The 26,681-nt window shown below is 29.4% G+C and overlaps 1 protein-coding gene across 3 annotated transcripts in view; it reads left to right on the forward strand.

Moving 5' to 3' along the window:
* The first annotated feature begins 10,613 nt into the window (after positions 1 to 10,613).
* LOC111036720 (calcium/calmodulin-dependent protein kinase type 1) overlaps positions 10,614 to 26,681 on the forward strand; it is a 431,459-nt gene continuing 415,391 nt past the window's right edge. For 2 of the 3 annotated variants that reach the window (XM_022318852.1, XM_022318853.1), the window contains exon 1: positions 10,614 to 11,145. In XM_022318852.1, the coding sequence (XP_022174544.1) occupies positions 11,042 to 11,145 (104 nt within the window). In that variant the 5' untranslated portion in view covers positions 10,614 to 11,041. The remainder of the gene's footprint in view (positions 11,146 to 26,681) is intronic. The other variant, XM_022318854.1, reaches the window with a different exon arrangement.

Below are 26,681 nucleotides of genomic sequence, written 5' to 3' on the forward strand. Positions count from 1 at the left end.
TGTACATACACAAAAAATATAATAGAGTAACTGTATGTAATTAATTTATTAAAATATACAGTGTATTTTTGTAATTTTTTTTATTGAAATTACCTATTTGAAGTGTTTATTATACCTGAATTTCTTTCAGTGTTCTCAACAGGAACAGTTATATTATTTTGAGAGGGTCCAGCTACATTGTACAACATATCTATAATTTTATTTATAATATACATCTATTCAAATTTACAAGATACTTGTTACAATAACTATTTTTTACTTTATAATAGTCTTAAAATCCATTTTCTTAAAAATATTTAATTACCTCTTTCATCTATAACAACATCCATATTCATTAAAGATTTAAATGTAAATGGTGACTCTTCTTCAATTTGAATTACCTTATAAAGTTAACATAAAATATAGAGGAAAACATTTTTAAATTTATCTGTGAATTAATTATTTTAAAAAGTTGATTAACAACACATTAATTTAAATTTCAAACATAAACATAATAAATATTTAATTTAGTAGGCAAAAATAAAACTGTATATTTACATCAATAGGATTTTTTAGTATTTCCAATTGATTTATAAAATTGGCCCTTTCTCCAATTTTTGGTACTAAGTCTACCAATATCGATTCAGTCAACATAAATAATGTTGTTTTATAAATTTCTTCTTCTGAAAAATAAATCATCAACTATCATATTATCTTATATCTTTTGACTAATCCAATAACTATTTGTTGAAAAAAAATCATTCAAACATTTTACTTTAATATTCTAAATTCACCAAGTTTATTGTTTTCAATTTTGAAACAATTGAATATTGGTATACTTTAGATTGAAAAATTTTTTTCAAGTATAATTTTTGTTACCAAAATAGCCATTCATTTTAAATATTTTAAAAATACAAGGTTCTCTAAGTTAAATAATTAAACATTTTAATCTGAGCCGTTACTACTCCATATTTATTAAAATATACAGTGTATTTTTGTAAACATTATACATTATTGTGAGTAACTTTATTTCACCTTTTACTGCTCACCTTCTTCAACAAGTCGTTAATTTTAATTATACAATTATTCAAATATATTTTAAGTACATAATTATATAATTTTTGACTAATTTAATAAAATATATACATTAAGTTTTTTTTTTATAAATTGCAATAACATTTTTGTGTTCTATCGTTTTAAGAATTCAAGTGTAAGATCAGATATTTTTAGTTAACTGATGAGTAGAATAAAATAATACTCGATTTTCTAGTATTTTATTAGTAACTAGTGTCTAATAACTACTAACTTCTAATAAATAGTAATTACTAATTAGTAATTACTGTTATCATTCGATTATTTTCTCTCGATTATTCCCATCACTATTTATTAGATTGTTCAATTAAAAGACTTGCCTAATTTATCAGCTGATAAAATTGATTTAAAAAATTTTTGCTGACTTAAATTAAAGTTGATGGTTCTATTTTTAAGATCAATTTTCAATTTATCTTTAAAAATATCAAACTTTTGAATCAGATTTTGATTTTTTTGTGGATATAAATTATCAAAATCCATATCAATCTAAAAAAGTGTGTATATGTATAGTTCTAGACTTTTTTAAATATAATTTGTTAAAAATGTAATAACATTTTGTGATATAAGGATTTAGTGTAAAAGTAAATAGTAATATTAATATTACTAACTCATATCAGTTTCCATAAATTAAAAACAGATTCTACAATTTATATAAACTTACAAGTATGTGACCCGTTGAGTTTTTAAAGCTGGGTATTTAAGAGTACTTTTATCATTTTTTTGTTTTTGTAAACGATAATTTGCAGTTTCTGCCCACAGCTTATGTAAAGTTATTTCAGGTTCAATATTGTGCTTTAGCCAATTTATTGAATCCAAAATGTCTATTTAATTAAAAATTATAATTAGTAAACACTAAATTAAGAAGTTTATAAAAAAAGTTTATTAAAACATCTGTTTCAAAGAATTAAATAAAAAATGTTTTGTCAAGAGATACATTTAAATTTAGTTTATTAAAAAAGTTATCATAACCTTCTTCGTTTGTGAAAACTGCATCATTTTTATTGAAGGAGTTTTGTTGTTTACTTGCTGTATTGATTTCATTGATTTATTTTTTTATATTACAATATTAATCATAAAGTTTACCTCAATTAGGGCTAACTTTATTGCCTTCTCTAAAATATGGAATGAAATAAACATGCTCAGATTCTGAAGGGAATAACTCTTCTATACCTATAATTATGAAAATATCAAAATAATTAATTAGTAATATTTACTTGTTGTTTTAAATTAAAGATAATAAATAAAATATTGCACATTTGTATATTTAATTAATATTATTATATGGTTTTAATATAAAACATCTTGCATAGTAATCATTAATCAAGTATACGTACATTATGTACTTATTACTAGGTATATAGTATTCTGCATTTCACTTATGAAAAGAAATGTATACCTTTTGCAATTTTGGAAAATTGAAGTCTGTTAATTTTATTTTCCCCTTCAGAACTGTGTAGAGCATCTTTTATCAGTACTCCGCAAAGCCGATTTCTCATTTTTTGGCTTAGTGTCCCATTTGAATTATGATACTGTAGTATAATAATACCGTCTTGGTATTTTTTCAATATTTGTTTGATGAAATTATCTGTATAGGTACAATTTAAAACTGTTTGTTAATTTTAAAATAAAAAATTGCTTGGACATATCCTCCATTTTATAGATATAGGTAATAGGTAATATATTATTTTTTGTAAAAATTAAATAATTAGTATTACCTTTATTAGATTTAATATTACTGGAATTTTCATCAACAGTTTGATCTCTACAATTATTACTAACACTATTGGAGTTTTCATCCTCAAATAAATTGTCAAAAATGACATTTTTTTTTTGTTTGGATTTAAATTATCCATAGATATGTACATTGTACATACACAAAAAATATAATAGAGTAACTGTATGTAATTAATTTATTAAAATATACAGTGTATTTTTGTAATTTTTTTTATTGAAATTACCTATTTGAAGTGTTTATTATACCTGAATTTCTTTCAGTGTTCTCAACAGGAACAGTTATATTATTTTGAGAGGGTCCAGCTACATTGTACAACATATCTATAATTTTATTTATAATATACATCTATTCAAATTTACAAGATACTTGTTACAATAACTATTTTTTACTTTATAATAGTCTTAAAATCCATTTTCTTAAAAATATTTAATTACCTCTTTCATCTATAACAACATCCATATTCATTAAAGATTTAAATGTAAATGGTGACTCTTCTTCAATTTGAATTACCTTATAAAGTTAACATAAAATATAGAGGAAAACATTTTTAAATTTATCTGTGAATTAATTATTTTAAAAAGTTGATTAACAACACATTAATTTAAATTTCAAACATAAACATAATAAATATTTAATTTAGTAGGCAAAAATAAAACTGTATATTTACATCAATAGGATTTTTTAGTATTTCCAATTGATTTATAAAATTGGCCCTTTCTCCAATTTTTGGTACTAAGTCTACCAATATCGATTCAGTCAACATAAATAATGTTGTTTTATAAATTTCTTCTTCTGAAAAATAAATCATCAACTATCATATTATCTTATATCTTTTGACTAATCCAATAACTATTTGTTGAAAAAAAATCATTCAAACATTTTACTTTAATATTCTAAATTCACCAAGTTTATTGTTTTCAATTTTGAAACAATTGAATATTGGTATACTTTAGATTGAAAAATTTTTTTCAAGTATAATTTTTGTTACCAAAATAGCCATTCATTTTAAATATTTTAAAAATACAAGGTTCTCTAAGTTAAATAATTAAACATTTTAATCTGAGCCGTTACTACTCCATATTGAATATATTGTATTTAGTGAGATCGTTTGTATATTGTATATTATTATCTTGTATTTATAAATTATTGACTAAGTTTTTGATTTAAAAGTTAAAAAAATGTACCTATAGTCTATACCATTCAAATGTATTTATCAAATGTTCAAATCCAATATTAAGTAACCATTTTTTCGTGAAATCATCCATATCTTAATATAAAATAAATAAGTAACTTTTATCACATTATATTGTATTATTATATATTTTACTATACAAAATTAGTATATAAAAAAGCATGTTGGGTAACAATTATAATGATTTATTGCATAATTAGCTATATTGTTAAGTATTTGGTATAACTGGCCTCCTACCTAGTACATCGTATATAGATTGTATGATGATGGTAATTAATATTACTCTTTTATTCAAAATGTTAAATTCATACATAGGTTAATATATAAATTAATTGCCACGTATATATATATGTATACATATTTGTATTATATATTTAATTGATTAATTTTTAAAATTAAGTGTAAACAATTTAACTGTATAAAAATAATTTAATTTTAAAATGTAAATAATAAATATATGAACGTACCGTTTGATGTCTGTCCTCTGTATATGCTGAATAGAGATATCTCGAGGATATTATAATGACTGTATCGTCGTTTTGAATTAAATTAATAAATATAAATTATTCTTAAAGAATGATCGTTCGTGTAAAACCGCATTCACCGCGCAGGGATATTGTCGCTGACTGGCGAGTGGCGACTGTATCTTAAATCAGTATTATGAACCGTAGTCGATCAAGAAATGAGCATTCGAGGCCCTTGTTTGTTAGCAATGGACACAATGTTCGCAGAATTTAATAATTTCGTGAAATCGTGTATTTGGCTTTTTGGTCTTTGTCGACAAGCGTCACTGTGGTCTGGGTTTCTACCACGAACCACGGTTGTAAGTATACAGGGCCTGATTAAGGAGTTGGTCACCAGTAGGCTAGGGTTGATTCGGCGCCAATATGAATGATCGGAGTGGTTGGAGGGTAAAACGAGGATTAAGAAAACGTAAAAACAACAGACTTTTTTTGTTTAAAATAAAACGTGTTTTATATTTAATAAAATTATATACAAAAGCATTTAAAAAATTTTAATTTATGATTGAACTAAATATTATTAATTTTAAAAAGTTTTTTCATTGATTTTAACCCTGCGAAAGACTATTAGCACTAGTAGACGGCATCGCCACTTGAATTTCACTTTTTTTTTTGCTACTTTCAAACAGAACACTCTTCACTGAGGCATCTAATAATGATTCAGAAGAGTCATTATTAGACGTTGTTTTAGATTTACTAAAAAACGAATCAAGTGAAGGTATTTTTTTCAAAATTGCATTTTCCCGCTCACTACGCTCTCGAGCCCTTTTTCGATACTCGGAACCACTTGGTTTTTTATTTTCACTCATATTAATAAGCTGTTTGTAAATTGTATTAAAAAATATACCAATAAAATGTACGTACGCACACGCAACAATTTTTTTTTTTTAAAGTATATATTATGCAAAAATTCTACATTCGTAAAAAAATTTTTGTGGCGCCTCCAATGTAACGTTGACCGATTGGCGCCCTAGGCTGTAGCCTACTTAGCCTATTGGTTAATCAGGCCCTATAAGTATACGAGATATATACAATTTTAGCTATTTTTTCGATATTCTACACCGCGCGTATATTATATACGTACGTCACGTCGTAAAGATTAAATATATTATACTCAAAACTGTAATAATATATAGCTGGAAGAATCTCGTCTGAGAAATAGTCTGTTTTCAAAGAAAATTGTCGTAGATATACAAGTAGGTACCTACAATATAATAATTAATTATCCTAACCTGTTAACAGCTTAGTTCGTTTGAAATTTCCAAATTGTAAGGATTCATTAATGTCTTCGGACTATACTCATATATTATATAGGCATAACAAGTTTAGTACACCAAATGACTTATAAACGTAAACTTAAACGGGGATCTAAATTGAATACAAAAATGAACAAAACCTTTTTTTCCCGAATACATTGTACGTAATATATTATATGTATTATGCATTATACCATATATACTTTAAAGTTTAAACTTACCTATATTTTTAAAGCAATACTATAATTGTAACTATATTATTGGTATTCGTAAAACATTTTAACTATATTGTTTTAGTTAGTTCAAACATCAAACTATTCAATTATAAAATATAGTAATTATTACATACAAATTTAAAAAACCTAACTATATATATGTAGCAATAATAACTATATCATATTAGTTATTTTACCTATTAAATAATTATACTTACTTATTTTTATAGTAATTTTAACTATTAGTATTAGTAAATTATTTTAACTATATTGTTTTAGTTAATTCAAACATTAAACAATTATACTACTATAAAATATAGTAAACACTACTTCATTACCTACTATAAGAAACAACTATAATTAAATAATCGTAATAACTATATCATTTTAGTTATTTTACCTAGAAAATAGTTACACTTACTATAATTTATACAACTATAATATTTTACTAATTTTTTTCTGTGTGCAGTACTATACTTTAAAAAAATAATTTCATAATTGTCATGTTTTTAAAATAGTTAAATCACCATTTTAAAAGGAGTTAGATACTAAAAAAAGTTCTAGATTAGGTTTTAAATTCAAAAATAACACTTTATCGTCAAATAGCTATTGCGTGTAAAAAAACGCTTGCAAAGTCAGAGATCAGATCGGCATGTCAACTTTCTGTTTCATATAAAACTTATAAATATACCATTTACACCTCGTGTTAAATATTTACAAATAACATAATATTATAATGTAGGTCTTTATATCTTAAAAAAATGTACTTTGCTGTAGGTACCTGTAAATTATAAAATCCAACTCACTAATGTCCAGCCTTGTATACCTACACGGAAAAAATATTTAGTTTAGTCAACAGAATTTATTGATAATTCAACTATAAAACATAGTTCTCTGAGCTATAATTGTATAATGCAGAAAGCTCTAAATAAAAAAAAAATAAAAAACATAGTTCTCCAGGGAACAACTATAAAATTAGCTAAAATTGTTAATACGATTTGGTTGAACACTTAATAGTTGAAATAGCAATACGTATTATAGTTGCATTACAAAATTATTTGTTACAGCTATAATAATTAGATACAAAAACTATTTTTTATTGGCAGATACAATTTTATTATAATATATAATGGCCATTTATACTTAAGTAAATTGTTAAACCTGCTATAATTCTTAGTATAGGGTCGACTATAGTTAAAGTAGCTTTATTTAAGTAATTATTTGTTTTGACTGCAATATATTTCAATTATAGAAATATCTATTTTTTTCGTGTATATTCATACTAAAATAATTATAGTCACTTAACCAGGCGCGGATCTAGAACATATTTAAGGGGGGGGGGGCATCTTAAATAAAATTTCAGCCAATGCATTTTATAGGCTGCCGAAAATAGATATAATAGAACCTAACGTCACGCCAGCCCCCTCCCCCCCCAATGGTCAAAATAGACATTTTTGATATTTTTCTTTTGCAGATAATTAACACGTAATTCGCACGAATTTACAAGCCTGTCTTGGGAATTCTTTCGACCCCCAAAACCTTCATTTTACAGTTCGTTTTATACTCGTATATAATTATCACCTAAAATTTGCAAGTTACCACCTAGTTGCTTTCAAACTACCTTCTTTTTTTTTTCGTAAGTATTTAGCAGATTTGCTGTAGAATGGGGAAGTATTAAATATTATAGTATTTAAATTACATTTGAATGAAATAATTATTTATTCTGTAATTAAAAAGTAGCTTAAAAGGTGTGATTACAATTTATCAATGCATAAAAAAATATTGGGCAGTTATTTTAAATAGTATATACTAGTAGTTCAGAAACTTCTTGATTTTCTTTAACTGGATTTGGTTTTTTCTTGATGTCATCAAACAATTGCCAATTTTTAGCTCCACTAATAGCGTATGCATTGTAATGCCTAGATGACGTTCTTAATTTTGATTGTGCTGGTTGAAAACTGATGACTCCTCTGAATTCATAAGTAAGGTAGTTGTATATCAACAGTTTTGGGATTTCAGACAGTCGCATTGTGCTGTTGTATCCAAACTACGATTGTTTGAAACATCTCCTGAAAAAGTGTCAGTTCATTTTGTATTAAAACATAGCTTGGTGATATAGAATCCGTTTCTTAATAACAATGTTGTAAATACGACAATACATAAACTAAATAATGACAATCAACTATATGAATTTATTAACAGATACTGATTTTGCACCACATAAAATATTAATCTTTATTTTTTAAATTTATATAATTTAATAATGCATTTTCAAAATTACAATCACTAATATTAGATCGATTTTTAGTACATGTTCAACAGAAGCACTTGAAGGTAAAGCAGTACTATACTTAAAAAAAATTAATTTCATATTTGTCATGTTTTTAAAATAGTTAAATCACCATTAAAAGGAGTTAGTAAAAAAAGTTCTAGGTTAGGTTTTCAATTCAAAAATAACACTTTATCGTCAAATAGTCAATAACTATAATATATAACAATAGTATTATAGTTCAGATTGTTAAAAAAATTCTTCTTATAAATTATAACACTTAGGTACAACATGATATATTTTATTATTTTAATATTTACACATATTATCAATAAGTTCTAAAAAAGTTAAATAAACCAAAAAAAAAAAAGAGTTATTTAGTAATAATTACTACAAAAAGTAACTTAAATTACATTTAAATTACTTACAACAAAATGTAACTGAAATACCATCAAAAGTAATTTTACCTAAAAAGTTATATCGTTACAGTAACTTGTAACTTAAGTTAAGTTACTCCCCAACACTGTACTGATTCTATTATAAGGATATTAACAAAGCACTAATTAATAATTATGTACACATACAGTTAAAAATAGTAATTATTCTGGCATTAAATAAGATGATTATGGATAAATATCGACATTTATAATTTTAATAAAAACATGAGTCTAAAATTTAAATCATATTATTGTATTTTTTTTTATTACAATTTCAACAACTTCATTAAATCTTGGCTTTTATTATTAATTAAATCAATAACATCTTCAGTATTAATATTTTGTAGCAAGTCCTTTCCAACTGATATTAAAAGAAATGTCTCTAGTTTTGGCTGAGAAAGGCAATCTCTCAAGGGCTTAAGTATATATTGAAGTTTTGAAAAAGTGGTTTCACACCTCGCTTGGGTACAAGAAAGTACAAATTTATAAACCGTATAAATATGAGAATAGGCTGAGAAATGTAAATTTATTTATGTAATGTAGTATCTAAAGATTCTAAAGTATCTTTATCACTTTCATTTAAAACTTCACTTTCTTCATCATTCACCTCTTCCATAAAGTTGGAACCAGAAGTAATTCTTTTTATTCTTGGCCATTTTAAAAAAGAATTCTTAAGTTCAGTTTGAATACTATACCAGCCAGGGAAGTACATAAGGGTGGTCGGTACTGGACCCCCATGGGTTGACAGAATTTAAAATGTATATGGTAAATCACTGATTGTATAATATTTTTATAAGTTAAAAAAATTTGGACCCCCCTTTACCAGCTGTTATTTCTAATTATGTAAGTCTGATATATCTTCATATAACTTGCTATGAGTACTAAATCATTTTTCCAAACTCTGATTATTTGATCATAAATCACATTGCAAACATTTTTTTCAAATTATAATTTCTAAGTGGCCCATTCAGGTTTCATCGGTAGCTCGTCAGTTCAATCCGGGCCTGTCGAGGACTTGTGATAAAATTATAGTAAAGATTAGGTTTAACTTTTATATTTTGAATAAATACTTACAAGTCCTAACCTTACCTGTCCGAAATTTGATTTTACTCGAAATACTTCGAATAATATTCTGCATCAGAAAATGAAATAGCAAATGTGTGTTGTCGTTCTAAATACGTCGTAAAAAACAGTACAGTTTATAATTGTTTTTCAAAAATATTGTCTTATCTCTAAAAAAATGAAAGCTAAAAAACTTGAGTGTATTCTGAAATAATGAGTGTCTTACGTTAAATGGATCACCCCGTATATATTTGTATGATATACAGATGATACAATTGAGTGATAGCGATATCATTATCGTCGTTAGTTGGACGAAATAACATGGGAGTAGTGACAACTGACAGGAATAATATCTGGAAAACTGTAGATTCTTGATTCCAAGTACCTAGCTAATGTTTTACGTATAATTATTCATATTTATTCACCGATGCATAGCCAGGCTCAATAATATTTATTAAAACCATGCAATGTGCAAAAACATAATATCATAGTAGGTGCATATCTGTAAGTACTCAGAAAATAGTACTTATATACAATACAATCCTAATGATAATAATATCAAGCAATGTTTGAAAAATAGCGAAAAATAATTATTATTTTCGAAGAAATTCCTGTAAGATCGGTTTGATGGATAAGGCGGATAGTGGGTTGGCGGGGAAATAGTGCAACATATTATTATATTATTATTATAATAATATAAATTAATATTAACTATAATAGTATATTATGTACCAACTATTAATATTGTACTGACTACTCACGCGCGGTTCCCACCAAGCTAGCTCAACGCCAGCACTCAGCAGCAGCGCGCCCGTACGGTACGCCGCCGCCGCCGCCGTAGTCATCGCCTCCTCCACGACGGTTGTTCGCCCGACAGTGGTATCGCGTCAGCCGTACCGCACTGACGTGACGACGGTCATCTCTCGGCGTTAGCCTGTGCACAGTTCGCGCGTTCGCGTATCTATAAAAACAACGACAACGAAATAATTTTCTTATTATTTTATACTGTTATCATTGTTGACTGAAACGGGTCGTGAACAACAATTGACCGTTCGCGCACGTTGCCGGGAAAATTATACCTAGCCTATCTGTAGGTATATACCACACTCCGTGTGTGAACCCGTTCGCTTACGTTCGCTGCGACGAATTTTCCTTATAACTCCTCGGCCGTTGGTCATGCGGTCCTAGACCGAGAAGAATTATATTCGTTTCCCTCGCACCGTTTCCCCATTTCGCCAGCCAAAGTGTAATCGGAGTACCACCTGTACACACTCTCGCCCGCCATGCCGCTGTTCGGCAAAAAAGACGTGTCGAAGAAGACGAAGAAGGACGCGGAAAAGTCGCAGTCCATCGAAGACAAGTACGACGTCAAAGACCTGCTCGGCACGTGAGTACAAGCCGCCCACATATTACTATATTATTTAATATATCGTTATGTATATAATAAAACTGCTTACCCGCCTGTTTGAGTGTAGGTCACTCGCATCATAGTAGGCAAACAAATGATATCTCATCGAGCGCGCTAGCCCAAGTACCCGAAAACCGGAAGTGTCGTCAGCGTCGCGGTTTGTTCCGTTTTGGTTGCATAGCTTGTGCTGTTTTTTTCGGCAACACGATAATGACATTAGTAACATTGCTGTTCAACTTGTCTACTCGATAAGAACCTGATGAGAGGACACTGCTGCCGCAGGTTCCATCTATAATGTTCGTGAGCTAGATCATTGTATTTCCTTTTTTCTTTAATGTAAACTCCGAATGGATTTTTTTCGGATTTCAAGCACTGGGTACATCGATCGGATGTAGTATATTATAAAAAAATTATTAAGACGGGCGTATTTTAAACGATAGTTTTCACCGATTCATGGAAAACAACATCGTCGATATGGTAGGGCAGCACTCAACCTACATTTAATTATATATGTATAATAATCCCCCTCCCACAACGTTATGTATTTTATTTCCGGGGTGCCCGTTACCCATATAATATCATCACCATTAATAGGTTTTGATAGTTTATTAAATCGGTTGATGTTCCCGGAAAACTCGAGTTTGGGTTCCAAACAAACGGAATAATACTATTAGTTATACCTAAGTATAAGTTTTAAAGCTTTTGATTACGTCGCGTTTTGTGTAGTAAGTACATATTATACAAGTGTATATGTTCCAAAAGTCCCATATCGCCCTCTGATTAACTTCGAGGCAAATTAATATTATTATTTCGTTAATCTAAATGCTTTTTTTCAATGATAAACTGTAGGAAATCATCGATTCCTTATACAGATTACCGTTGAAAAAAATGACTTTTGAATAGTCTAATATTATATTACCTATATATTATCAATGTGTCGCGCCGTCTCGGGGGGACTCTTGGGACGAACCGTGACTTTTGGGACACACTATACAACTTATATATTATTATAGTACTTTAGAGCCGGCATATTATTATATAATATATAATATATATATAACTTCACCGCTATTACCAAAAGTTTTACAACGTTCGTGTCTTCGTGAGTAATGCCCGAGAATGCAATAATGAAAACTCGTACTTAGACAGACGTCGTCGTTAAAACGGTCTCGAAAACCCGATGCGTTTTCATTCATATATTATACCTATATAGTGTCTATTTCAAAAATTTCTCACACTCGCCGCCGCCGTCGATCTTTCGTTTTCGTTTTAATAGATAATAATAACTGACAACAATCATGATATTGTTATCATCAAGGGCTGGTATTATATTATAGGTGATATTACGGGTAAATGGGCAATTCCCCCGAAATGTTCACAACATATTCAAAAAAATACGTTTTCAAATATGAAATAATTAATTTTTTTGTCGTTTTAGTGTGTAATAGTATACAACTGAATACTGTTTAAAATATACATTTCCATCAATATAACTATAATTATTTACGTATATTTTAATGTCAGTTTTTTATTATTTATTTGATATAATAAAAAGTAATATTAGGTATAATAATAAGAAAAATAAAAGGTAAATAGGTTATTTTTAGAACAAACCAAGGCACCAAGTAAATAAACAAAACTTTATAGAAATATAATAAATAGATGTTGTAAATAAAATATAATAAATATTTAATGAAAAAATAGGTACATGCTCGTGTTGGTACATAACAAATTTAAAATACCACATTTTGTAAATAGTCTTTGATCTGTGATTCTTTTCCCATCGCTAAAAAACATACTCTTAAATAATAATATGGGTACTTGTTATCATTATAATATTACCACATGGGAAGATAAATAGATAGTGTCTGCCTTAAAAAAATGAACTATGGAAAATGTCCTACATGCAATATTATAACGTATCAGTCTCACCGATTTCGAGAGGGACTGGTAAACGTCACGCACTGCACGAATATCGAATAATTATTAATCATAGCACGCGAGACAAATAATTCGCGATGTGTGTTTTTCACTTCTTCTTCTTCTTCTTCTTCACCGGCTGTGACGTGGTATTAATTTTATTATTCATTTGTGGTGCTCGCCGATGACAAACACGTCCGAGCTGCGTCTGACACAACGGTGACGTATCGTAATATTTTATCATTTCCAGACGTACAGTCTGTTGCAGTGAAAAAAAACCAATAACGCTACAGAAAATACATATGAAAATAAACAGATAAATAAAAAACCGGCACACGGACGCGGATAACATATCGCTGCATCGACCGCAGTACCCAATTGGTTAAAACCACCTCTATACCTCGTATACCTATAACCGATTGACGTGTACCCGTAAACATTTTCATCCTTCGCGATGCGGTGGTGGCAGTGGCGGTGACACCTGATGGATTTTCAAAAGCTGGTTTCCCGTCTCGGTCGCGGGCTTTGCGTGCGAGTAGTTCAATAAGCCGCCGCGTCCATTTCTTCGCATTTAATTCGTGCGCTGCAGCAGACAAACGGTCTTAAAACACGATAATAAATAATAATAATAATACAGCCGAGTTACGTACGATGTCGTGTCTTATACTTGTTTTTTCTCGCAAACGTATTGTTTTTGTTATTATTATTACCTAGTAGGCATATTCGATCAGTCCGTATAACATCATTGTTACATGTCGTCGGTCCAAATAGATTTCGCTGCGCTCAACACTCGACGGTACAGCGATAATAATATATTATCGCACGTCAACAATAAATACTTCTACCTACTACTACTACTACTAATACTACTACTATTACTTTTAATAATAATAATATTTATTTTACTGTTATTGCACTCGTTTTGAAGATGCGGCCGCTCGCTATCGTTCATTCTGCCACAGTAGGTTGTATAGGACAAACTGGCGAGACTTTGTTACATATTTCCTTTATTTTTCAACATAACGTGCCTGTCTGTTAAGTGATAGAAAAAGTGCTCTGAGATTTTGATCCATGACTTTAGCATGATATTATTACGTACATGGGTTATTGAAGACTGAACGTTTATAGGCGACTGTTCCTACATATAAAATACCCATTTAAGCGGCCGTTTTTCGAATATCATCTTGTAGTTTTCCACAAGTTCCTCGTGAACTGTACCGAAGAACATGCGGTGAAATGTACACGGTCGGGTCAACCGATTTTGTTTAAGGAACCGTTTTTCATATCAATTTTATTCAATTTAGTAAACATTAACAGACACGCGTTCGGTCTGTCTGGGAAATTTTCCAATTTTCCAATTCAAATTAGCGTAATTAACCTAATGTATCATTATATAGTTTCACGGATAACAGCAATATTAGGTGGTTCATTAGAATAAGAAAAAACTCGTTTTTATAAGAACGTTTGATAATTCAATTTTCAATTACCTACGCGTTGAAATTTATCAATTTTACGACGGTATTAATTCAATACTTTCTGGCGTCGTTGCGCTTACCCCTCCTGGCCTGGAAGGTCTGCAGCGCTCGCCTGCAGTGTGTACAGGTAGGTAATACAAGACCGCGTCCTTGTGTCGCTTTTAATTTTCTCCGCCGCCGCCACTCCTATCGACGGCCGTCGCCGCAATATTATATCATAACACCAGCCGTACCCATTACAAAACGTTATCCACCAACAGCTATTTATATTTACGTACCATAATAGACACCTATTTTTTATTTAAAAAACGAATAATGCGATTTCGAAAATGTCGTTTTTTTCTATTATTATTAATATTCACATTATATTTTTCTCGCGATCCCAACCGACCGCGGGCGATCGGTTTTATCGTCCGTAAAATAAATTAAAAACAATTATTGCTATCTAGGTACGACGTTTTCCCTTATGTTTTTTTTTCACTTTTTACGACATAAATTAAACAAACTGCCGCCTCCGCTGCCGGCGGACATTCGTTCCTTTTGCCCTAACCCAACACCAACGAAAATAATGTAACAATACGTCGACGTCGTCTAGCCCGCGACACGCCGCACCCTGTCATGTCGCAAGTAATATTTTGTAGTTATATGTTATTATTATTGCGTACAATATAATAAATTTGTATTATGTTATTTTTAATGGCGATGACGACGACAACGACTACAGCAGTAATATTGACGCGATTTTTGTTTCAAACTAAAACATTTTTTCACCGTTATTACGATAATCACACGATGATTGTTTTTTCAAACACTAATAAGATACTTTCGAGCTACGCCTAATTTCATATGCGTAGTTGTCTGTACTCCCAGTCGTATTGCGGGCTCATCTTCAAATATTGACACGTATTTACAATTTACATCACCGCCGGTTTTTCATTATTATCATATTATCAAAGTCTAGACTTTATGCACTTAACCATTCGTTAATTTTCCATTATTAAAATCGTTAAAATATTATTAAAAATATAACATACGTTAAATTTATTGTCGTAAATGCCATACAGCTATTATGTATATAAAATACACAAGTATACAAAAATATGAAAATATGACTAAAAATAAAAAACCTAGCTATTTCTCAATTTTTTTTTTTTTGAAAAATATGACAGTCAAATTTCAAATATATATTTTGTGATCACTTATAAATTTTACAAAAGTCCTCCGAGCTTTGATTATAATATCATTTTTAGTTTTTAAAACATTTTAGTTAAATACATTTTGATAAATTCATATTATACGGCTTACACTATACGCCCATGTTATTATAATATTATTTGCCATTGCCTTTGCAGTGTTGTTTCACAGTACTCTTTCGAAATAATCTAATCAGCTAAAGTGTGCAGCTTATCGCTCTTTCTACCAAAATCAATGTTTAATTATTATTAGGTATTGGTATAATATTATATTAAAATAATATTATCTGGTAACGTGTAGCAGTCAGACATAAGATTTATAATACTATAATATTCGCACACGTACCTAGTACCTACTATATATTACCTATAATATATACTGCTGTTATTACTATTATATCGTTTTTAGTTGATATTATCTTCGTAGTTAATTAATAATTTATATTATTGTACTTCAATAAAGCCACGATGATTGTTGAAATAAACCAAACACGACGTACTTGCTTTTATAATATAATACTCCTTGGTTAGAAAATAATAAACGAATCGTCGTTGTGCCGTTAGGTATAGGTAAAAATGTCTTGCGAAATGGAAATGCTACCAGTTTTTCGGGGTACATAATAAAAGTGGCCCAAGATTATTTTTAAGAAAAATAAAAATATAAGTTTAAATAGTATATAATATTATAATAATAAATGGAACTTTATTTTCCTTCCCATTATTACACTGATTCAGGACTCTATAGCATCATGATGACAGTTTGGTTAGATATAGTTTTGTTTTCATTTCAAATAATTGTAAATATTTTTTTTTATCAAATTTATGGTAAATACTTATTTTATATTTTTTTTATAAATTTGAATTTGTTAATTTTAACAGTCAACGATAGTATAATATGATATTATAATAATAATATTTATTTGACACCAAACTAAAAAATTTAGTTAACATAAATGGTTTTAAGGTACATTTATTATGCATATTTGGTTCTCTTTTCAATATTATGATAGACATATTATGTTCAGATGATAAACCTTAATATAATATCTAATTAATATGTTATAAATCTATGTTTTGATGATTAACCGTCGGCATTATTAAACGAGGGCAACGGTAATAATATTATAAGTACTATAGGCACATCTTAAAATAATAAATATTAATCGGGTTACAACCAGGATAGGTAGGTATAACGCAAAAACACCCAGTTCACAACTTGGATATTATAGGTACTTACAAAAAACTGGACGGGTATTCAGATCAGATCTTTTACCGGATTGCAACTATAGTATATACAGCCATTATTACCACTAACTCCCCGGCGACAGTAATTAATTTTAAAATAATAATAATAATTATTATTATTAGTAGTATAATATAGGTATATTGGCCATATAACCACCTGATACCAGTCGTGAATTGTTATTCATCAAGCCGTCAACACGCTGCGCCGCCGTGATACAGTTAGGTGGGTCGGAGTGGGGGGGGGGGGGTTAAAACAAAGTGCGGGGTCCTTGCGGTGGATTTCGACTGAAAGCGTAAAATAGTGTCCATAGTCGTCGTCGCCGTCGTTGTCGATGGTGTTCATAAATCATTTTGAATTCAAGTAAAATGTAGAAGTCAAAATTAATTTGAGAAAAAAAACAGGCAAGATCGCCCGGAGCCGTTTCTCGAAAATTGTACTATTATATTATTGCTGTATAATAATAATATACTGGCTCAGTGTGCTCGATTCCCAGTGCTTGAAACAAATTTCCTCCACAAATCATTTTCTTTATCGGATTACGCGCGTACTCCGCTGCAGCGGTCGGAGTGTACGATAATTTTATAATAACGTGGCTTCGGGGCGTTTCGTTTCCCGAAAACGTTTTCTCCCAGGCAGGTCGCGCACGCTGTAAAAAACAACAATAACCTACGAAACCATATAACACGTATTCGGTTGCGCTAACCGTTTCGCCTTATTATGGTGTTATGCGTTTTTGTGTGTATCGCAATAAAATAATGCTAATAACAACAGTAACGATAACAATAATGGTTTTCGTTAAACTCTTTTTGTCTTACTAATAATATAGCTCGATTAATAATAGGTGCCTATACAGGTATAATATATGGGAAGAGCGCGAGACTGCGGCCCGCGAACGAGTTTTTTAAAATATTTTTCCTAGTCTTCTTTTTTTCATAGACAAATCTTACTCGCCAACTCGTTTATCATCGCCGCCGCAGTGATATTTTTGTTGTTTTGATAACGCGTAGGTATAATAATGTACAAAGGTCACTGCAAATATACACATATATTATGGGTTTACGTCAGTAAAACGGCGATTATAGCCATCCAGGGCACCGACAGAAAATCCATGTGTGTATGCGCGTTTTGTGTGTATAATTTAATTAATATATTATATTATTATACATTATTATATTACATTATGTTATATAGAATACGATTTGTATGCTTCTGCCTATAGACTAATATTGATATGTTTTTATTTTTTATTTTTCGTAACATCATTAATATTATTACATTATAATATATAGGTAGTGCGTAGCTTATAAGTTATAACAACTCACACGGTGTCGGGAATATAATATTTATTATAAATACATTTTTATTTCTATCGCCACATTACGATTTGTTTTTTTATTTTGGTAAATTAAAAAAATATAATGATTTTGTCGAATGTGCTGTCAAAATTTTTTCTCCACGTCTGATGTTTGATTATTATTTCAGCAGCTATTATTATATGTTCCTAACACATTTACGGGTTCTACATGTTATGTTTAATACTATAAGCACTCTGTATAATTCGAATACAATTCTACTAAAAATCTGGTGAATAACGTCATCACTCATCGTTCCTATATATTATAAAAGCAATAGTAACACGCTGGATATACATATTATTATCATTGATGTATTATAATATTAAATATCGCGTGCACAGAGCATATATATGTACGCTTCATTATGATAATATTATATAAATTATAATATCGTTAGAATGATTACTGCAATACACGTTCACGATTTACCAATATTATATTATTATAATATTATTAAGTACGTACCTACATACAGGAGGTTTTCAACAGCAGAATATCTATCGTTTTTATGATGTTATATTATTATATTTATAAGGTACCTATAAATGTACCCACTTATTGAAATAAACGATCGTACATCATACGTTTAATGAACTGTTACATGGGTACATGAGAACGAAGTATTCCACAGAACAGTTCACTTTATCTATAGTGATCTAAATTCTTTTGAATTTTTTTTTGTTAATATTAATTTTTTATCAAATAAATCCCTTGATTTTATGTAGTTAGGTATAGTATAATATTGTTTAACCTGCATAATTACATTTACAACTTTGTACTAGTGTTCCCATCTAACCATTTTAATATTGTTTTGAACACAATATAGGAAATCCAAAATCCAAATAAATTTTTCTCCGTAATAAATGAGTAATAAATGAGTATTTTTCATCTATTATTAAACATTTTGTATTTTTACCATAGTATAAATGTCGTATTCATCGATATGTGATGTGATTTCTTTTTATAGTTATTTCCACAATTTTGCATTAATTACTTTTTATGAGTACCTAGTTATTAATTGTTATAAATTGCATCGAACCTAGTCTCAACACAATATCACTATTCACAGCTATTTATAATATACATTTTAATTTTAGTTCATATTCAGTCGTTTAATTCCTATTTAAGTAATAAACATTTAACTAACACACCGACCGCATAACCTCAACAATTAATTATGTTAAGAAAAATACCTAAAACATCAAGTTGTCAAACAATTTTACTTGAAAATATTAACCTTCCCTAACACCTCTAAGGCGCTAACACGTCCGATTAAAAATAATGGTGTTTTTTTCGAGTTATGTTTAAGATTTTGTACAATTTTTACATGACTGACTCCTGAGGGTTTTGTGTCCTAATGTCGATAATACCCACGAAATGTGTGTGTGAGTGTGTTTTAGTACCGGTATAAAAATGCGTCCATCTTATATAGGTACCTAATATAATACAATATATTATGAAAACCGTCAGTGTGGACGTAATTTATCGAAACGACGCTTGGGTATACGTACAAAATACCTTCGAATTTAGTAATCGTAAAGTATAATAATATGCATAAAGTTTGTAGGTACCTACGTAAACGGACCAAGTAAATCACAATAGTCCTTCTCTAACGACTTCGGTGTAGGTACGCAAAAGGAGCATGTTTTCCTCAAATCGAATGCCTTTGCGCCGTATAATCAAATGATACAATCATTAGTTCATTGCATGCGTAGCGAACGAATTTCTGTTGGTTTTCAGACGGTCCTATAATATATATGTATGTATTGTATGTATAAAACTTCATGTCGTTTAATCGTAGGTAGGTATATATGTTTATGTATGCTACCTTGTTCTTTTTAATCGAATGTATAGGATATTAAAAACAAATAAATAAAACGACAAGTCCGGAGGGCGAGAAAAGTAATTATTGACTCGTGCCCGAAATGAACGGCTTTGAGAATTTATCCGGAGATTATAACTGTGGTAGTGTGATGAATGAAGATCGAAAACCCTAGGCTGTCAGGCGTCAGCTAATCCACGCAGAGTTTTCTCATTATCATTGGAATTCGCTTCGATAACGTTCGTCTGCCGACGTCATTGTAATGGAAAATACTAACTCGTCAAATCATATTATAATATATAATTTGACTGGATCTATGTGACAAAACCGAAATAAAAACATTTTCAAAGGACTAACGAAAAGCTTACAAAAAGTATACTACGACTGACGTTAAAGTGAATAGCTTTATAATAAAATCATAAGAGCTTCAGATAAATCCATGTTCATGCAATACAGAATTTCTCTTGTATTCAATATAATCAATATTATTCACAATTTCACTTCAAGGAAGAATACAATAATAGGTATTATTGGCATCTATATTATATTTTGCTACGACTTAAGAGCCTAGCATGATTATTAACGAGCCCCTCATCATAGAATAGTTTATCCGTTTTTTTTGAATGTGATGATTAATTATTGTTTTCGAGTTTAATATCATCACTATTTTGCGTCAGAGTGAGTGTAATGAGATGAGGAGTTTCCACCTCCTGGTCTAAGCCATAGGTAATTGTTCCTATTTTAAATTGCTCTGTTGGCAATAATTATAATCAGCTAATAAGTTAGTATTATTTTATTACAATTTATTAGTATGTAGAAATATATTGATTTGATGTAGGTAGTTATAAAAATGGAACAATCGACGTTAGCCGATAGGTATATGGTTGTTAATTATGATAATTTGATATATCCATAGACATTTAACCGATATGTTCCAACGTCATTCATGGACGAAATCCGTTAAATCGGAACAAACATTATGTACACACACACACACCCACACCCACACACACACACACACACACACACACACACACACACATGCACAGTGATCACTCACACACAACCATAAATAGTTTAGGTCGTTCGTATAACATAGGTATAGTACCTACCTATAAATTAACCGAAAAATAAATAAATTAAATTAAATTACGTAATATAAGAACGCGTAATCTAGTTAGATTAAAAACTCCACTGAATATTAAACACGTCCGTTCGATTATTAATTTTAATCACATTCGTAAAATTTAAATTTAATATTTGTAGGTACCTCTGTAATACATTTGACATTGTATTACGTTATATTTTATTTCCTGTTAGTAAAATATTATGAAAAACTCGGTAAGCCGGTTAGTTCATAAACTCATAACCAAAGTGTAGGTAAGTACCTAACTTGTGGTATTATGGAGTATACGATATTATGTACTTAAAGCTTTTTACCTACATGGCTACGTCTAATGATGTACATTTTCATTAATTTTTTTTATGAACATTTTCAAAAAGTTTAAAATTATGAAAATTTTATAATTTCTCATATTAAATTCTTATCAAATAAATCCCTTGATATTATATAGTTATAGACGTTAAAGTATAATAATATTATATAATATATGTACTATGCATATAGTTGTATTTAAAACTGTGTACTTATATTCCCATTTTCTCATTTTAATACTATACTATTAAACATAATATAGGAAATCCATAATATAAATTAATTTATCTCGGTAATAAATATTGAATATGCATTTTTATTTATTATTAAAATAATTGTATTTTTACTTCAGTATAAAATATCTTGAGTGTAAAAACGTTTTCCAATATTTATTGACTATCCATTTGTGGTTACCTATGTATTGTTTGAGTTATTTCCCCAACTTTACACTAATTTTAATCTTTTTTTTAAGTAGTTACTAGTTATTAACACTCATTTCATTAATTGTAAGCACGTATATTATATCAACGGCATTGCAAATAAACTTATAACATTTCATAATCGAGCTCTCCCCTTCAGCACAAGCATTATGCTTTTGAAAGGGGAGCTGTGCAACCATGAATCTAACTTTATTGTTTTGTATTATGTATATTTATGTATATTATATTTATGTTAAATGGTTGACAACAATAAATAAATAAATAAATACAATACAATTACAAATTACATTGTACCTAGTTTCAATACAAGACCATAAGTCAGAACTATTTATAATACAATTGATAAATATGTTTTATTTAAAGCAGGTCTATAGACTATAGGTATATACATTTTATTATAATTTTAGTTCATATTCACAGTCATTTAATTCATAGTTAAATAATAAACATTTAATTAAAATAACAATCGCACAATCTCAAAATTAATTATGGAAAGAAAATTACAATAAACACCAAATTTTCAAATTTTCAAAAAAATTCAATGATAAAAAAATTGAAATCTTACATACTATCTAGTTACACAATATTATAAAGAATATAGTATTATACATACATAATGTTATATTATGTCCAATGACAGATTTCGTACTTAATGGTCTATCGTAAAATTACATTTTACTACTTCTATCCACGTTTATCCATACTTTACGTCGATTGCACGCGGTAATATCGTGCAAGTATAGTAGGTATATACTGTCTCAGTTATTACTAAGAACTCCACCCACGAATTAAAACCAAGAAACGCATTATAGTTCCTGCCTGTCCTACCTATACGTGTCGTAAAGTCGACAGGTAGTTCTGTTAAGTATTTGAGTACAGAAGTCGCAAGTATTTGGATAATATACAAAGTACCTATTAAAACATACTTTTGAAGACGGTATTCCAATGACATTACCAAATTCATATATTATATAATATTATTTTCGAAGAACTTTTTTGTTGTAAACTATTGCGTCTTACAATTTAGATGCAGCCACTTCAAAAATCTAAATCTTACAACATCTAATAATTATAAAGTACCTACAATGTCTGGTTATAAAACTCGTAAGTCTGTGTTTACGAATTCACTTGAAATTTTGAAGTGCTAGTACATAAATACGACGTACAAATCATTACAACTAGTCAGTAGTCGAAACTTTAAAAGAATTGCTTTTGTGTTTTAATATTTTTTAGACATTCGTGAAATACAATGTTTCTAAAATATAGAATTTATAAGTATTTAGAATGTCCATCAAAAATCAATTCAAAATAATTATTTATTACAAGACTTCAGTAGGTCTAGATTAGTTGTCTGGGGAGACGAGTAGGTAGTTATATAGCCGTATGTAATAATATAAGTAGATACACGCTTAATGTAGGTATGTATTATATATACACTGAACAGTATACAGTACCTACTACCTATACATGTATAATAATATTATTGTTATCTGTGCAGCGAACGAGTGTCTTTATAACGATTGCAATTTCCTACAATAGGCTTCTCGACGACACGTCCGGACGTTACTGTACACGTTGGTAATTACTTACACACAACCGTTTTATTTCGGTAATTATTAACATTTTCGGTCGTGATTCGGATACGTCGTTAATAAGTGTATTGTAATCGCGTATACCGTCGCATAATTAATAATGCACAGTGCACGCTGCAGCTCACTGTATAATACACCCGACCTCCCCGCCGTAATCTATTCACATAATTACCTAAATAAGTCGGTACACATTATTTATGGTAATTATTCAATTATTTATTCAAATTTTGGTATAACCCATAAAATATGTCGTGCACTATTATTTTAAAATGACACTGGCACACTGCACACCTTCCACCTACAGGTTGCCTAACAATCTCTTTAACACCACGATATCGTTTTCAGGTCAGCTGGTCCCTATAAAGAGTACTTCAAGAAGTTAACTTTTTTGACTATAGTCAATTTTAGTTTACTAAAAAAGTAAATTTTTCAAGTTTTGAGTTTAATAAATAATAATAGATATGATGGTAATAATAAATTATGTATAATTAGTTCAAACTGCATGTAGACTATAAATTGTACTTCTCATCGATGACTAATTGGTCTATGTGAATAACCCTCTTTTTAAATTTTATATTATTATGGCTAGACTCTTCAGTGTCTTTCTTGTCCCGTTGTAGTTCGTATAATATGAGTTTTAAATTATTTTGAGTAAAAAATATGTTTCGCAACTTGACGTATTTGTAGGTATAGTGAGAACATACACTTGTTGATGAAGTTTATAAGACTAATAAACTAAAGATCCCATCAACAAAAAATTTCACTCATGCCAACAATAGTTATTAAACATTTTCTAGTTTTTCTGGTGCTAAGGGTAGACCAAAATAATGTTGTTCCGTTCCTCCGTTCGCAAGTACGCGAAATATGTGTAATTGTGTCTATCAACGTGATGTTTATGAATATTTCTCAACCTAGTGTTTTTTAACCGTCGTTCAAAACAACAATATTATCGCCGTTTCGAAGGTGAACGATTCGAACGACCGCGCAATAACACTCATTGGCTGTACTTACAAAACGATATATTATAAAAGTGCAAAGGGTAACAATATAAACAATGTCCGTAGATGAATACCGTCAAACCGATTCTGTAGTAGAATAACAATAATATACAATATACATATTAGTTTAGTGTTTGGATGTTGCAGTGCTATGTAGCTAAGAAATTAACTGACAATTCTAAAAAAGTACAAACGATTTTTTTTTTAAAAACCTACACAAATCTGTTATTTGATGTTTAATTATTTTTATTTTTAGAACCTAATACAGTACATCAGCAAATTACTTTACGACTATTAAGTATTAACATATTACCTATACTTCCTAAGTAAGTAGGAAGTTAAAATGCCTCAACTGTGCGTAATCTCTGGGCTTACGCTATGTAATTAAAAAAAAGAAAGTCGAGAAATTAAAATACAACCAATTTAAGAAAAAAAAAATCATTAAACATACAAATAGCAATTTAAAAGTAAAAACCGTTCGATAAATAAAATTTAACTCAAACAAGCATTGGTTTAAAAATCAATTTCATTTTTTATTTCTTATCGAGTACTTACCTATCGAACAATATTAAATCAAATATTTAGAGAAAAAATGTTTACCACCTCAGTGACTCGAAAAAATGAGCTACCTAATTGATTAAATATATTACTGTAGACAAAAATATCAGGTGCCTAGTCACTGTGCAGTGTTGTTTATGCTTTGTCTGATGATCGTTGAAACTCTTTACTTATTCTTCAACCCCGTGACCGGTTGGGTAGTAACGGGAGCGGGGGAAGAGAGGAGTTTATTGTTTTGGAAAAAAAAAATGAAAAAGCTGGGAGCTTAAGAAGTTTTAAATTATATAGGTAGGTAATAATATTGTTGTACAGGAAACAAGGCGCACGCGGTAAATTACACTTGATGATTTATATTGTGGGCTCGCCACGCTAAAACGCATTATACGTACTAGGTCGGTTGTCCTTTAAACATTTATGCGACGTACGCTATACAATATAATATAATATATTATTTCTTATTACCATGTGATGGTACAGAGCGTGTACAGCAAAGCGCGAATATTATGTTGTACATTATTATGTGTATTTTGTTTTGGAAATCGGGTTTTTCGGGTAAGTAACGTCCCAATATAATAATATAATATGAACACTTCGTGTAGGTAAGTCACATATTATACTGCGTTATGACTCGTGAGTCACTTACGGCTTGTGTTTAATATATTTGATGGATGAATTGTTGTTCGGAAACACGAGGTCGGTGCGTTGGACGAGTTTGGACGCTCTCCACTTTGTTTTATTTAAACTTGAGCTTAAGTTTAAAAACAACAGAGTTGACAGAACTCTGCGGGTGCGTCTATGACACCTATCACTTTCTGACGAATATTGCTGCACGGACCGCGGTCACAGGTTTCGCATATATGTTGATGTTAACATCAACTTAATTTTCTTGTGACAGAAAAAAAATATGATGCCATTAGCATTATACACAATACACATAGACAGTGTAAACGACGTTCAATGATAATAATTATGTTCTTTACTGAAATTTAGCATAAATCATTAATTTACTAATATTATGTCTATTAGCTTTGAGCATATTATTATTCAATTTAAGTGAAATAAACATGTATGTATTTATCTATGTGTAAATACATACATTATATATGTATAGTATATACATTGTAGTTAACATTGAAATTGGAAATCACCTGAATTGATTTATTTAATTTATTTAACGATAAATATGTAACAAATGGCGACCGAGATAAAAAAACTAAAAATATATTTGGGTATATATTTGTTTTTAATAATAAAAACCAAAAGCAATCTTTAAGAACTAAATAAATATCTCTACCACAAAAATAATAATTCACGGGCCTCCCAATTTCGATTCAATAGTTTTCATAAGGTTGACCCTAATATTCAACGAACTTGCTTTTTTGAACAAAAAAACAACTCAATAAAAGATTTTTCAATCACAAATATCCACTTATATTCAGACTTACATCCAAAAAATCTCAGTAGTGAAGAGATACTCAGTC

This window comes from Myzus persicae, unplaced genomic scaffold, assembly GCF_001856785.1.
Source record: "Myzus persicae strain clone G006 unplaced genomic scaffold, MPER_G0061.0, whole genome shotgun sequence".
Lineage (NCBI taxonomy): Eukaryota > Metazoa > Arthropoda > Insecta > Hemiptera > Aphididae > Myzus > Myzus persicae.